The 16,246-nt window shown below is 42.7% G+C and overlaps 1 protein-coding gene across 2 annotated transcripts in view; it reads left to right on the top strand.

Moving 5' to 3' along the window:
* The window catches only part of HYCC2 (hyccin PI4KA lipid kinase complex subunit 2), a 71,495-nt gene that overhangs the window by 42,639 nt on the left and 12,610 nt on the right, over positions 1–16,246 (top strand). The window contains exons 10-13 of one of the 2 annotated variants that reach the window (XM_066575446.1): positions 4,542–4,658; positions 5,615–5,702; positions 6,087–6,246; positions 10,098–10,235. In XM_066575446.1, coding sequence (XP_066431543.1) covers positions 4,542–4,658; positions 5,615–5,702; positions 6,087–6,246; positions 10,098–10,235 — 503 coding nt within the window. The remainder of the gene's footprint in view (positions 1–4,541; positions 4,659–5,614; positions 5,703–6,086; positions 6,247–10,097; positions 10,236–16,246) is intronic. The other variant, XM_066575447.1, reaches the window with a different exon arrangement.

The following is a 16,246-nucleotide window of genomic DNA, read 5'->3' on the forward strand; positions in this document are numbered from 1 at the left end:
TTCATTTCAGCTGCCATAATACATCCTAATGTATTGTCTGTAGAGACAATGCAGCAAGGAAGTGTTTGTATCCAATCTAGTCCCCAAGGAAGGCTTTAAAAATAAATTGTTGCAACTTCTAATAAAATAGAATATAATGAGGGAGATTTAATAAGGGAAATGCTCCAGAATTCTGGCTACAAACTGGTGTAAGCGCCTTGCATCACATTTATTATGTGTTTTAGGTACTTTGGGGGAAATTTACTAACTCCAGCATTTCCAGCGCTGGGCTTACTTTGATTTCCCTCATAGCACATGGTGCATTGAGTATATGAAGGGGCGCACACCTCTACATGTATTCAGTGCATCCCGGCAGCGTACATTTCTGGTATAATTTTACACCAGTTTCTGTCATTAATTTATATATAAATATGTGGGTCTGTGGTGGCCATGCCCCTTCCGAAAGCCCCATTCACTTCTAGAACTGGCCCATCCATTTTCTTGAGAAGAAAAGTCATACATTTTTTGCGCAGGAAATGCTTGCGCAAATATTTGCGACCTTTGTACTATGGATTACTAGCGTACAGCTTTTGGAAAACGTCCCAGGAAGAGAAATATGATGTCACAGGCATCACGGAAACTTGGTGGGATGATACACATACAAGGCTGGAAGGGTACAGATTATTTTAAGAAACAGATCTAATAAAAGGGGAGGAGGTATTGTGTTGTATGTTAGGAAAGCATATGTCTCCACCGTTATTCAAGCTTCAGAGCATGGGAGTTCTGTAAAAACTGTTTGGGTAAGAATACAGGGAAAGAACAACAGAAAGGACACCATTGTAGGCATTTACTATAGGCCGCCTGGACAAGCAGAAGAGATGGATGAACTCTTTCTACATCAGATGGCCAAGCTCTCAAAGAAGCATGACATAGTGATCATGGGAGATTGTAACTATCCAGACATTTGTTGGGAATCTCTGTCAGGTAAAAGTAATGCATCCAACTAATTCTTATCCGCTCTTGCTGACAACTTTATCTTCCAAAAGGTAGAAGAGAAAACAAGGGGATCTGCTATCTTGGACCTAATTCTTACCAACAGGGAGGAAATGGTTGAGGAAGTAAAGGTGGCTGGGACTTTAGGAGGCAGGGATCATGCTATAAAAAGAGGAGGAAGAGCTGAGAAAACTCAGACCTCAAGGTTGGATTGCAGAAAAGCAGATTTTAATGGACTCAGAAAGAAGGTAGGAAGAATCCAATGCCTGGATGTTCTTAAGGACAGAAATTGCCAAGTAGGATATCGCAAAATGAGATTCTCATCCCTAACAATCCCTAAAAGAAGGAAAAATGGGAAGCCTTTAAAGAGGCCAAGATGGTTGAACACAGAACTTGCACACATGCTAAAAAGGAAGACAAATATGTTCCTCAAATGGAAAGAGGAAGGATATCTAAAGAAAAATATAAAGAAACTGTAGGGCAAGTGTCAGAAAAGTTAATAAGGTATTGAGGCTTGCTAGAGAGCCCAAAGCAATAAAAAAGGATTTGAGGGGCATGTCAAAAGCAAAAGAAAAGTCAAAGATTGCTATAAGATGTTTACAGAATGAGAATGGTAAATTGGTTAAAAATGATGTTCAGAAGGCCGAAGTTTCAAATTCCTAGTTTATATCGGTTTTCACTCCGAAAGTAAATGTAGCATCAACTGATCTTCCCTGGGCTATTGGGCAATAAAAGAATGCAGGCTATCTATAGGCAAGGTGATGGTGAGGGAACACTTAGCTAACTTACATGAATTGAAGTCTCAAAGTCCAGATGAATGACCTCCTAGGATACTAAAGGAAGCAGCAGAGGTAATTGCTGAACCACTCGCCATAATCTTTGAAAATTCCTGAAGAACAGGAGAAGTCCCAGAAGATTTGAAAAGGGCAAATGTTGTCCCTATCTTTTAAAATAAGGAAAGAAGGTGGATCCAGGAAACTGCAGGCCTGTGAGCCTGACTTCTATACCGGGAAAGATCTTTGAACAAATTATTAAACTGCATGTATGCAAGTGCTTGAAGGAAAATAGAGTAGTTTAACCAGAGCCAGCATGGGTTTGTAACAAACAAGTCATGCCAGGCTAATCTAATTTCCTTCTATGGCATAATCGTGGACTGTGTTCATTAGGGAAATGCGTTGGATATAGTATAGCTTGACTTTAGTAAAGCCTATGACAAAGTATCTCATTATTGAAAAAATGACCAAATATGGGATTGACAAGGCAACTGTTAGGTGGATTTACAACTGGCTGAGTGATCGTACTCAAAGAGTGGTCATAAATGGCTGCACATCCAAGTGGAAGAATGTATTAAGTGGGGTACCACAAGGCTCTGTCCTGGGCCCAGTGTTCAACATTTTTGTAGATGATCTAGATGAGGGGAAACGGATCAAATTTGCAGACAACGCAAAGCTAGGAGGGATAGCTAACACTGGAAAAGAGAGGGGATTCAAAAAGATCTGGAAACACTTAAAAAATGCGCAGCATCTGACAATGGTATTTACCAAGGAGAAATGCAAAGTATTACATGTGGGCAAGAAAAATGAAAACAAAGCACATACAGAATGGGAGGAATTGAGCCAAGCAGCAACACATGTAAAAAGACTTATGTATACTAATAGATCATAGACTGAACATGAGCCAACAGTGTAATGCAGTAGCAAAAAAGGCAAACACAATTCTGGATGTATTAAGAGAAGCATAGAGTCCAGATCACGTGGGGTCATTATTCCCCTCTACTCTTCCTTGATCAGAGCTCATCTGGAACACTGTGTTCACTTCTGGGCACCCCACTTTAAATAAGGGCCTCAACGAACTGGAGCAAGTTCAGAGGAGTTACCAAGATGGTGAGCAGTCTGCAAATCATGTCCTATGAGGAACGGTTAAAGGATCTGGGAATGTTTAGCTTACAAAAAAGAAGTCTGAGAGGAGACTTAAAGGAGATGTCCCGAGGCAGCAAGTGGGTCTATACACTTCTGTATGGCCATAATAATGCACTTTGTAATGTACATTGTGCATTAATTATGAGCCATACAGAAGTTATAAAAAGTTTTATACTTACCTGCTCCGTTGCTGGCGTCCTCGTCTCCATGGTGCCGACTAATTTTCGCCCTCCGATGGCCAAATTAGCCGCGCTTGCGCAGTCCGGGTCTTCTCCTCTTCTCTATGGGGCTCCGTGTAGCTCCGCCCCGTCACGTGCCGATTCCAGCCAATCAGGAGGCTGGAATCGGCAATGGACCGCACAGAAGCCCTGCGGTCCATGAAGACAGAGGATCCCGGCGGCCATCTTCAGCAGGTGAGTATGAAGACGCCGGACCGCCGGGATTCAGGTAAGCGCTGTGCGGGTGGTTTTTTTAACCCCTGCATCGGGGTTGTCTCGCGCCGAACGGGGGGGGGTTTTAAAAAAAAAAAAACCCGTTTCGGCGCGGGACATCTCCTTTAATAGCTGTCTACAAATATCTGAAGGGCTGTCACAGTGCGGAGGGATCAGCCCGATTCTCATCTGTACAAGACTAGAAGCAATGGGATGAAACTGAAAGGGAGGAGACACAGATTAGATAATAGAAAAAACTTTCTGACCGCGAGGGTGATTGATGAGTGGAACAAATTGGCACAGGAGGTGATGAGTTCTCCTTCAATGGAAGTCCTCACACAGAGGCTGGATAGACCTATATTTAGGATGATCTAGTGAATCCTGCATTGAGCAGGGAGTTGGACCCGATGACCCTGGAGGTCCCTTCCAACTCTACCATTCTATCCAACTTACTCAATAAGTAGGCATGGCTTAGCAGGAAAAGGGTGTGACTTGAAACGCACAAACATTTTAGTGCTGATAAGCCAACTAATGGGTGGTATAAAGTTAGGCAAAATTGACTAAGATACGCCAAATGTATCATACAGCATGAGCCGCTGTGATAAATTTGGTGCATCTTTAAACTGTCAGATCTCCGTTTGTACTGTCTAAACATTAGGATTAGTAAAGCCGTCTCATTTCTTGTGCTCTAGGGCTTTATATCTAATAAATGCAAAAGATTAACTCCATGGGCCATCCACTTTTAAGAGTCCTATAATTAAGGATAAGTAGGGGCTGTTTTGATCTGGTTTTGTAGTTGTATGAAGACCGGATGAGCCCATTGCTTGGCAATTGTTTTCAGATTAAATTTGGTTAATATTTGATTCTTAGAAATCAGTCAATTTGTGCACACCAATTTCTATATGGCCTCTGATATATCTGCCACCCACGTTGGCAACAAGTGAGTCATAATTTTTCCTAGTATGAGAACAATGTGGTTCAGTATGTTATAAGAGTGCTGCTTATCTTTTTTCGCACGTGAGGAAAGGTCTGGTTGTAGTACTGATTCCTATCCGTATGGCTATGATTGTCTCTGAACCACCCAATGCCAGAAGTGCTGCATGATGATATTCTTCTTAGTTGATGATATGTATATCTCATTAAAAGTGAATGAGGAAGAAGACAATTTGTTCTTTTTTTTTTTCTTTCATTCTATTATGTATTTTTTGCTTTCCTCCAGATTGTGCGTGAGTGGCTTTCCTAGGCAGCATGAAAAACGCTGGAAGGAACTGTGTGGTCGTGTGGTATTGGATCCTGCTTTCATGGTCCAGCTGCTCACTGGTGTTTATCATGCCATGTAAGTCGTCTTTAATAAGAAGAGTAGATCCTAATTGTTTACAGGGCCAGTAAAGTCAGAATCTGGGAATTTTATTGAATGAATGAATTGGAAATATTTTTGTTTACTTTTAAATTAAGCTCTACAGAGAGGAAGAAATCTTTCCTATTTCCCTTATATAAATCGCACAACCTGTTGCCACTATCGACATGCCTGTTTTAGTAAATTACTGGTGTAATTCCGGTTATTCCTTCTGGAAATGTATAGGGTTATGCATTTTGTGGAGGAATGACAGGGAAATGGCACTTAGTTCTAAGAAGGAATATTCCGGAATTATGTCATTGGGGAATACAAGTCTTTACGAAAACAAACCCGTCTGGAGAGCAAACAGGTTTCAGAATGTGTTAATCTGTAGTGACTTTTTTTTTTTTTTACTTAAGGCCGATTTACGCTGAGCGTTGATCGCTCAAAAATCGTTCAAACGATCATTTTTGCATAACTCTTAAGTAGCTAGGAGAACAATTCAGCTGTTTTTGAATATGCAAACATTGTTCCCTCCACTTTCAGCTGGTGTCCCACTGAGAACTGCCAGCGGGATACCAGCTGAAAGAATGCTTTGAGCACCGCCTGCTAAGAAATCGGAGTGCAATGCTGAGAAGGCTCATCGCTCATTTCTAGCTGGCTAGAAATGAGTGAAGAACGAACAGTGCACGATGGCCGCACGTTTAGACGCAACAGTTATCGCTTAAGACTGCTTTTGAGCAATAACCCTTGTGTCTAAATGGCTCTTTAGTAACTCCTTGATCATGAAATACCCAAGTACACAGCCCAATGTGCATACTGCATCTCTTAAAAAAAAAACAAAAAAAAAAAGCCGGTGAAGGGTAATTCTCGCATTCTCTAACTTTGTTTTTCTTCTCTTCTCATTGTCATCCTCACTCTGCCCTCTAAAAATGACTTCTATTCTAAATGACCAGATACAATGGAGAGTGGGACCTAGGGCAGGAGGTTCTGGAGGACATCATCTATCGGGCCCAGCTGGAGCTCTACTCTCAGCCCTTGCTGGTAAGTGACCTGCTCTACCTCAGTGTATCCTTCATTAGTTTTGGAATTTCTTGAGTAAAGATTTTATATTTCGGGGTATTTTTCTGCAGCAGAGGAACGTGTTGGTCTGAAAGTCTTATAGGGCAGTGTTCCCCTACTCCAGTCCTCAGGGACCCCAACAGGTGATGTTTTCAGGATTTCCTCATTGTTGCACAGGTGATGTAATTATTGTCAGTGCCTCAGACATTGCCACAGATGTTCTTACCATAGGAGATCCTGAAAACATGACCTGTTGGTGGTCCCTGAGGACGGGAGTTGGGGAGCTCTGTTATAGAGTATAGAACACGGACAGATCTCAGGTTTCTTTTAGTTTTAAACTTTTTAGTTTTTTTTTCTTTCACCAAGGTTGCAAATGCAATGAAAAATTCGCTACCATTCGATGCTCCTGATTCTTCACAACACGGCCAGAAAGTCCTGAAAGTTGAAGTGACCCCAACAGTCGCTCGCATCTCTCGATCAGCGATCACAACCGCTTCAATACGAAGGCACCGCTGGAGGAGAGAAGGTAACAGTGATGTTAATTAGATTCTACTCTTGTTTTGCAGCGCTCAGAACTTTAGTGCTCATAGGAAACCCTTTAATTTCATTTGAGCAAAACACATCCATCAAACTACCTGTGATACATTGCCAAGTTACTAGTATAACGCGGTGAGCCTTTATTGGCTCTGATGACACGGTGGGTTTAATAGAGATCTTCAACTGTTGAAAAATGTGACACATGGTATTCTCTATATAGGCTATACAACAGGATTAGAAATGACCGAGCATACTCTGTAAGGCGATATACTGGAGAGAGCATCGCCTTTTTCGAGTACCTGCTGGCTCGTCCCTGAAGATGCGGGGGTTGCAGAGGGGATCGGGAGAGAGAGAGAGATCTCTCTCACTCTCCTCCCTGCTCCCCCTCGCTGTCCCGGATTCCCACGTCCCTCCCCCCCCCAGGGACGAGCCAGCAGATACTCGAAAAAAGCGATGCTCTCTCAAGTATATCGCCTTACTGAGTATGCTCTAAAAAGGATGCTTAGTGTATTCTAAAGAAGACATGTCAGTAACTCCTTTACAGATTCCAGTGCCCTAAGTGTACAACATAATCACCACTCTCTGTTAACCCCTTAAGATGTGACTTTTTCCCCCTCATTTTCGTTTTTTCCTCCAGTTATAAAAAAAAACATAACTTTTTATTTATCGATCAACGTGTGATGACTTGTTTTTTGCGGTACGAGTTGTATTTTACAAAGGTGCTATTTAATGTACCATATAATGTACTGACAAACTTTTAGAAAAGTCTAAGTGGGGTGGAACGGAAAAAACAAAATTCCGCCATCTTCGGGGGGGAGGGGTGGATTTATATATCTGGTGTACACACTGCAGCAAAAATGACATAGCTTTATGCTAGTCAGTTGGATTACTACGATATTAAATATTTTATATAGTTGTTTTTTGGGGTTTTTTTTGCTGTACCACTTTTAAAAATTAAAATCTCTTTTGGAAAATATTATTTTTTGCTGCCATAGTCTGACAGTGATAACTTATTCTTCCATTGCCCTAGTTGTGTGAGGGCTCATTTATTGCCAGCCGTCCTGTAGTTTCTATTGGTACCATTTTGGAGTACTTATGACGTTTTGATCGCTTTTTATTACATTGATTCTTGTAGCTGAGGTGACCAAATAAGCGCAATTCTGGTGTGTTTTTCTCTTTTCTGACAACGTTCACTATGCAGGGTAAATAATGCGTCCCTTTGATAGATTGGACTTTTATGGATGCATCTATACTAAATGTCTTTTTTGAAAAAAATTTTTTTATCAAAAGTATGGCAAAAGGGGGCCCCGCCCACAGGACTTGCGCCGCTTATTTGCTTTCTAGGATGTGTAGTCTTAAGGCTCATTTAGACACAACGATTATCGATCAAAATATGTCTTTTGAGCGATAATTATTGTCGTTTACAGCGCAAAATGATTGCTCAAACATTGAGAGATCACCTTGCGCTCCCGCTGTTCTCCGCTCCTAGCGCCGGCTGTTATACAGCTGAGCGCTCTGAGAGGAGGATGCAGAAGACAAGAGGGGTGTCCCCGCTTGTCTTTGGCATCCAGCTGTTCTCTGCATGGAGCGCCCGGCTCTTATACAGCTGGTCGCTCCTAGTGGGGTATGGAGAGGAGAGCTGGACCGCTCTGTTCTTCATACCCAGCATGTTATCAGGGAGCGGGATACAGCTGTAACAATAGTATCATCTGTATCCCACTGTGAATCCCTGATAAGGCTGAGCGACGGCATAACAAAAACTGCACAATGTCAGTGCAGTTACATCCGATTATCGCTCAAAAGATGGCTTTTGAGCGATTTTTGTTTTTGTTTTTTTAAGCGTTAATCATTGTCTAAATGGGCCTTTAGGGCTCTGGCACACGAGCAAAGATCCGCGCGGGGAAAAATTTGCATGTCCATTGCCACCCATATGTTCTTTCTTTGGTAGGTGCGGCTTTTTGTCCGCACATGTGGTGTGTTTTTTTGGGGGTTTTTTTTCCGAGTGGAGAAACGCGCGGATCTCCACTCGTGTGACCGAGCCCCCACACCATACAGCATGCAGTAAACTGATAAGGGAAAAAACCTATCCTCTAATTCATTGCAATAAAGAGTGTTGCATTACAATGTTAGAGCTCAGCAAAGATGTGTAGGCCCTTTTACACCCAACAATTATCACTCAAAATGCGTCCAAACTGCCGAAAATGAGCGATAATCGTTACATGTAAACGCGGGCATCGTGCACTTTTCGTTTGAACAGTGAATTTTGGTTCACTTAAAGTCGTTCAGCCGCTGAAAGACTCAGCAAATACCTACCATTTGAATGTATTTCGCTCAACTTTCAATAGACTGCAGGATGTTCTCCCTGTGGTATGTTTACATGCAATCTGCCGGCAGCAGAGAGGAGAACAATGGAATGTGTCGGCATCTGTTTACACAGGCTGGGCCCTGCAAACAACTCCTGGAGGTCCTTTTACATGCAAATGAAGGAATTGCTTATCAACACTTTATGCAAATTGATCACTAAATCTTTCAGTCATTTGACAGATTATCTTGGCATGTAAAAGGGCGTTAGGAGGAGGGTGTCGATCAGTTCAATACCAAATGGCAGAAATCTCATTTTGTCTGTGGACTATATAGTTAAAGCTGTAGCTTAATACCCCTGCAGTATATTTGCAGACTTGTTCAGCCTTTGTACCCCTCCTTCCCTTTAACGTCACATGTCCATACGCTCAGATTGGTATTCGGCTACACGGTATATGCTTTATAAACCTACGATTTGTTTTAATCTTATCCTGTGATCACTCAGATGTTGTTTCTTCCCAAATTGGCTGCTCTAATTAGTGGATTCTTTCACTTTCATGTCTCCCTGTTTCTTATCTCCGATCTGTACAAGTCTGTAGAACTTCTTTGTTGCATGCCTTTGTAGATACTGTTTCGGTGGGGTTTTATGTTCTGAACTGAATTTTTTTATTTTTTTTTTAATCTTTTTTTAACCCATTTTAAATTTTTTAAAAATCTGGCTATTTATACTTAGTTATGTAGTCTTCCGGCTCTTGCAAACAGCAGAGCCCTGTGCACAAAGAGTTCACGGAGCCATACTGCCTTTGTGAACGGTTTTACAGGATGAGTTGGATTCCCTTGTTACAGAGATCCTCTCCTAGAATGACTACTTCTAGGTGAGAACACAAACGTACATAAAGAGCGGGATGGAAAAATTCTAACCTTTTAAAAAAAAATTTAAAAAATGCTGTGCGCCTTCATAATAATTTTTTTGGACCTAATGGAGGTGCAGTAGAGGACTCGTGCTACTCTACAGAAGCCCTATTATGACTTTCTGCAAAAAGGATTCCTAATACGGTCGTGTGCATGAGCCTTAAAGGGGTTGTCTCACAGCATGGCGGTCCCATTGAAGTGAATGGTGTAGCGGTGCACATGGGCAGCCACCTGCTTTCATATACTTTTGGATGAGACACGGCTGGAGTGCCTTCATAAGTAAAACCTGTTGTGAGACGGCGCATTTAAGGCTTATTTAGTTCTAGTCTGTTCATTATTGTGACTATCAGAGTGTTATCAGTTTTTTCCATTACTTTACATCAGTAAATCACTTCATTCATTTTTCATTCATTGTTCATTCAGATGTAATCTATAAGGTATAAAGTCATGTGTATGTATGTCGGCTTGCTTTGTTATACACTGTTTTTCCTTTGATCACTATGTCACGTTCGACTTGACATTCTTCTGTATTCTGATCTTGTTTTGGAGAAGCCACAATGGGCAAACAAGTGCAAGAAGTGGCCGTCTGTCTTAAATACACTGAAATGTTCCTGTGTTGAATCCCAGATGGTTTTGACCTCACACCTGACTCGAATCCAGGCTCCCCGAACTTGTGCACCACTCCAAAGCTAGGGGACACTCCCGAAGGGGATATTCTTGTGTACCTGAGCCCTGAGACCATCTCTCCAGAAGCTGCCACAGAGGGTAGGCCAGAGATGCCGAGACAGGCGCCTACAAGAGAGTCGATCACTACTCTGTTTATAGCGCCCCCTTCCTCTTTAGTGCTTTCTTTCTTTCTCTAACAATGCAATAACTTCTCCAAATCTATGGGCCATGCTCAAGGTCAGGTATTAACATTCTGTTAATTAGCCCCGCTTAGCCTATAATTAACTGTATTTCCCTGCAGACATGCTTGGCATGGCTATGGAATACGCTTAGCAGTAATTGAAGACATGGGAAATCTGCTGGTGAACTCTCATTTCATGTTGTGTTTACTTTATGGCTGCCCAGTTTTTTTAAACTTTTTATGTAGTAGTAATAATGAATGTTTTTCACATTAGGCATAAAGCTAAAGGAAAAAAGTTGCTTAGTACTTAAATACTGATTTCAAGTCTCTAATGCATACCGTACATGGCAGACATAACCCCCCCAGACCACACAATTGTTTTTATCCAATTCTTGATGTTTTAGCTTTAGTCCATGGCATAATTTTATGTGTTGTATGCATCACTTATGCCTCCAGTTCTTCATAGTTCCATAGAAAGATGTACAGGCAACATTTCGACCATTTAGGTCTTCCTCAAGCTGCTATCTTCGGAGCATGGAGCTACTGCTCTGTTTCAACAGATAGCAGCTTGAGAAAGACCTAAATGGTCGAAACGTTGCCTGTACATCTATCTATGGGACAATAAAGGCTCTTTTTTTTAAGAAGCAGCCTGCACCACTTATGCGGCCATACTCTATACTATATATTTGAGTGATCTTTGGGTTGACGGTTCACAACCCTCTCATTGGCTATGCATTGATCTGTGATTTGTAGATTTCTCCCCATTCCCCACTGTGAGTGTTGGGATAAATTGAGTGCTGCTGAATACTCTATATTTTTGGATTCTAGTTCTTCATAGAGCACAATGGTAAAAATGACCAAAACCCCGTATGACTATGATATTTAAAAGCTAGAGTGGAAAACCCCATAGATACTTTTAGAATAGTTGAATGAACTGCTTTTTGTAAAATTTCAGATCTAAGAGCGTTACATCTGTGCCATGGTGTATTACAGAACATTTGCTGTAAAACAAACTTTTTAGCCGTTTTTACCTAAAGGTTTTCAGAATCGAAATGTAAAACCGAACAGCATACGTTGAAACAATAACTTTTAGACCATCCACTGATACGTCACCTATTGAGTATCAGAGACGATTGACTGCAGTTTGTAGCCGTGCCAGTTACATAATTACTTTGCTCACAGCAAGCAAAAACAAAATTAATGAGGTCATTGTAACGAAAATACTTTGTGCAGTAGAGCCCGATGAGCCTCGCCTCTACCTGCAGGCACAATATGTTCCGTTTTGTCTTCTAATTTGCGCTCGTTCGCTGCAACAGATAGATAAAACTTCCTTCTGATTTTCTAGAACATTTCATAGTCTTGATAGATAAACATTTCCAAGCTACTTTTCTAATAAATGTAACCGTGTTGTAATGCTCATATAGGAGACCTTAAACCCCCATATAAAAACTGGGTGACCATTGATGACTTTTGAAATGAGACTTCCCAAGCCCTGGAGTCGGTTTAATGACGTACAGAGGTGTAGCATGCAAACGTATTGAACTGCATATGCATGGCTCCAAATACTCCAAGGTGGATTGGCACTTGGCTTTCTCATGTTTTTGATTTGCCGGGCACTCGAGCTGCTGTTGAGGATGAATCGGCGGTGCTAATAGTTTATATTTACTCATTTTTGTTCTGCATGAGCTTTCACTTTACCAAGAACTTTAAGGTGGATAAACAGATAGATGTTGGGTGGGTGTACCGGTGGATATTGTATACAGATCCGGGCATACAGCCATATTGTCATTTGATGTTTTGCAATGATCATCAACAGCCCAATTGAATGAAATGCGTCATCATAGGGTTTATAGTACCTAAGTTTGCTTTAGGAGAACATTCAGATATTACAGCTAATAAAACTGCCCCTCCTTTGTACATACAGCTGCTGATGCACCGAATGCTTCAGAATACAGAAATCATTGGTCTTCTCGTTTTATATCATTCTACGAATAGGTGGCTTCTCTAAAATCTAGAATATGCCACTCACACTTTGATTTTTTTTGTAAGAAAAGAAATGCTGCCTATCTGCAAAAGGATGAGCACTCCAACGGTGGAAGAGACGGGCTTCTTTAAAAAAAAAAAAAAAAGTTAATAAAAATTGCAACCCTCTTATATCCCTATGTCCAGCACTTTGCATCAGTGGACATATTCTCATAAGAAATCCCATTTTTTCAAGATGTACTACCGTACCAACACTTCTGCAGTCCGTTGGGTGACTTCTCCTGTCTTTCCACTGCTGAATAGTGATGAGCGAGCATACTCGCTAAGGGCAATTGCTCGAGCAAGCATTGCCCTTAGCGAGTACCTGCCCGCTCGAGAGACAAGGTATGGGTGCCGGCGGCACGCAGGGAGCTGCGGGGAGGAACGGAGGGGAGATCTCCCTCTCTCCCCCCTGCTGACTGCCGCAATCACCTGTCACCCGCGACGGCACCCGAACCTTGTCTCTCGAGCGGGCAGGTACTCGCTAAGGGCAATGCTCGCTCAAGCAATTGCCCTTAGCGACTATGCTCGCTCATCTCTAGTCTAGTGCTAAGCCAAAGACTGAATGCATTTCCGATACCGCATAGCAATATCTGCCAGGATGGCTTTTTATTAATTCTTCTGTTAGGAAGAATATTAACCGAGCATGCATTGTGGAGGCGGAACATAATACACTGCACAATTGCCTTCTCTTCTGGTAAACCGTAATAATATTAATGGATAATGAGATCATCCTTTATTCATCTGCTGGCGGCACTGGCATTTTCATTATAGAGGATGCAATTTACAAACTCGAGCAGAGACCTTGGAGGAGATTGCACTTTACATATCCTGTTTTAGTAGTATGATTTACATTGTAAATATGTAGGGGAATGTCATATCGTTATTAAATGATCAAGTCGTGAAATCTCTCACTTGTGCCCTAAATCACTAACCCCAACTTTTGCATGTATTCAACATTGTGCGTGGACCCCCTCCAAATACGCCAACCACATTAAGGCCCCTTTAACTGTGACAGACCTGTCAGTAAAAATGCCACCTCCCAAGATTCTGCAAGTCCTGTTGGTGCCACTCTGTCAATGACCATTTATATATCTGCGCTGCTCGCTACTTTCCAGAATGTGACACTTCAGTGGTCACTCAGATATCACTTCTTCCAGTTTTTAAGACTGTTGCTTACCTTGCAGGAAGATTACTCGGAAAGTTTGCAAATATATGGAGGCCTCACCGTGTAGCTTGAGTACTCAATTAAGGACCAAATGGCCATAGCCATTCAGTAGTCCAAAGGGCTCCCTAATTAGTTCTTACAACAGCAAACTATAGATTATTTTTCATGTAAACTATGAATCATTGCTAGCAAATATTTTCCCTGCCCTTATAACTTATTGGCCCTGGCAGCTTTTTGTACAGAATTGGCATACTTTATATGCCCAACTGACCGTATTAGCTGATCATTAGAGATGAGCGAGCATATTCGCTAAGGGCAATTACTCGACCGAGTATTGCCCGCTCGGAAGAAAAGATTCGGGTGCCAGCGGGGGGGCAGGGAGCGGCGGGGGGGGGGGGGCGGGGGGAAGATGGGACGGAGGGGAGATATCTCTCTCCCTCCCCCCCCCAATCTCCCCGCCCCCCCCCCCCCCCCCCCCCTCTTACTCCTGCAACTCACCGCTCACCCGCGTCGGCACCTCTTTTCTTCCGAGCGGGCAGGTACTCGCTAAGGGCAATACTCATATGTCGACATCATTGATGGAAGATTGTCGGCCATTAACTTTTACATTCTACATAATTAATGGACTTACCAATTGTTATCAAGCTTCTCTTAAGGACATGATGGAGATTTCTTTCACACTTGAGTCTGCTTCCCTCTGCCTGGTTACTTCACCTTAAATATTTCATGCTGACTGGATGTGAATGATCCGTCTCAGTGATTCTCAGACCATTACTGTGCCTCATATCTATAATGGGTTGGATGGAAGCCATGGCGGCACTTCAGGTAGAACTACGTCGGCGTATGAATGGACCAGTTCTTTCCAAATGGCAGCATTGATCACTCTATTTGTGTGCTTGGCTGTCCAGGCTCAGTTGATGTAAAACTGTCCGGGTTCGAGAACCACCGATGCATGTGTGATATACAGTATCAGTTCCTGTATCTGCATGGGTCTGCATGACTTCAGCACTAATCTTTTTGGCTGTGCACTCCTCTTTGTGTATGCCTAATGCCTCTGCTTCAATCAAATGAGCGACCGTCTAGAGACTTGATGGCCTTGATAGGGCAATATCAGGTAGGTGTGAGGATGAGGTGTAATTGTGCATCTTTTACAATGTGATGTGTCTAGTTTAAGATGTACCTCGAACTGATGGTTTTTAAAAAAGGAGTACAACCAAAAACGTCAGAACTGTACTCGCCCCTCTCCAAAAATTCATACTGGTGAATGAGTATTGACATACTCCTCATTTATTCATTCATTCCAAATGTTTCAAAGCATTCATTAGAATTATTCAATCAGTTTTTATTTTAATGACATTATTTGTTATCCATTTGTAATCATTTCTTTGGTATTAGACCCTTTTTGTTGTGTTTTTTTGTTTATTTTTAACAAAATCTATACTTCTGGAATTTAATGGTCCATCTAATAAGAAATATCTGTACATATAAAAAGCAAACAAGCTGACAGGTTCTCTTTAAAAAAAACCTACTGCCTTTTTAAAGGTGTTGTCCAGTTGTAAACTATTGATTCTTAGCCTCAGGATAGTCTATCAATAGTAGATCTGCAGGGGTCTGCCGCCCAGTACCCCTGCTGATTGAGCACACCAGCCTAGAAATCAACTATTCTCTGAGATGATTTGTTCAGGAAGCAGACTGCTCTGTTCCCACTGCAGTGGCCAAGCTTGGGATTACAGGAGAAGTTTCTATTTACTTCAGTAGGGACTCTGCATGCAATACCAAGCTTGGCCACTGCAGTGAGAACAGAGTTGTTTGCCTTCTGCCGAAATCTGCTCAGAATAGCTGACGGATGGTGTTCCTGGGTGGAAGACCCTCACTGATCTATTGATGATATTTCCGTAGTACGGGTAAATAATAGTTTACAGCTGGACAACTCCTTTTAACTGTCATGTTATGTCTGTTTTCCTAAATGCCTGCATTGCTCATGACATAACAATTCTGAAGCATCTAAAACTCTGCATTGTGCCTTTTCTCCCGGCAATTTCCTCCATTGTTCCTCCTAGACAAATGTACAAGTCATTTAATGGCCACAAATAGCATTTTTCATGCACAGGAATGACGGCTTAGTCACTTAAAGGGGTGGTCTCGCGAAACCAAGTGGGGGTATACACTTCCGTATGGCCATATTAATGCACTTTGTAATATACATCGTGCATTAAATATGAGCCATACAGAAGTTATTCACTTACCTGCTCCGTTGCTAGCGTCCTCGTCTCCATGGTTCCGTCTAAATTCGCTGGCAGCTTGCTTTTTTAGACGCGCTTGCGCAGTCCGGTCTTCTCCTTTCAGCACGAGCCGCTTCAGTGTGCTCCCCGCTACAGCTCTTCTGCGCATGCGCAGATGAGCTGTCACTGCTCGGGAGCGCGCTGGAGCGGCCATTCTGTACCTTCCTCTGTTAGAGGAAGGTGCAGAGCTGCCCAGCTGTCCAGAGAAGCCGCCCAGCTGTCCTGCCGCCCAGCTGTCCTCCTGCCGTCCAGGTAAGTGATGGGCCGGGGGGGGGGCTGCCGCTGCGCCGGGGGGGGCTGTCGTCGCTGCGATGGGGGGGGGGGGGGGGGCTGCCGCTGCGATGGGGGGGCTGTCGCTGGGGGGGGGCTGTCGCTGCGATGGGGGGGCTGTCGCTAGGCCGGGGGGGGGCTGTCGCTGCGATGGGGGGGCTGTTGCTAGGCCGGGGGGGGGCTGTCG

The sequence above is a fragment of the Eleutherodactylus coqui genome, chromosome 8 (genome assembly GCF_035609145.1).
Source record: "Eleutherodactylus coqui strain aEleCoq1 chromosome 8, aEleCoq1.hap1, whole genome shotgun sequence".
NCBI lineage: Eukaryota > Metazoa > Chordata > Amphibia > Anura > Eleutherodactylidae > Eleutherodactylus > Eleutherodactylus coqui.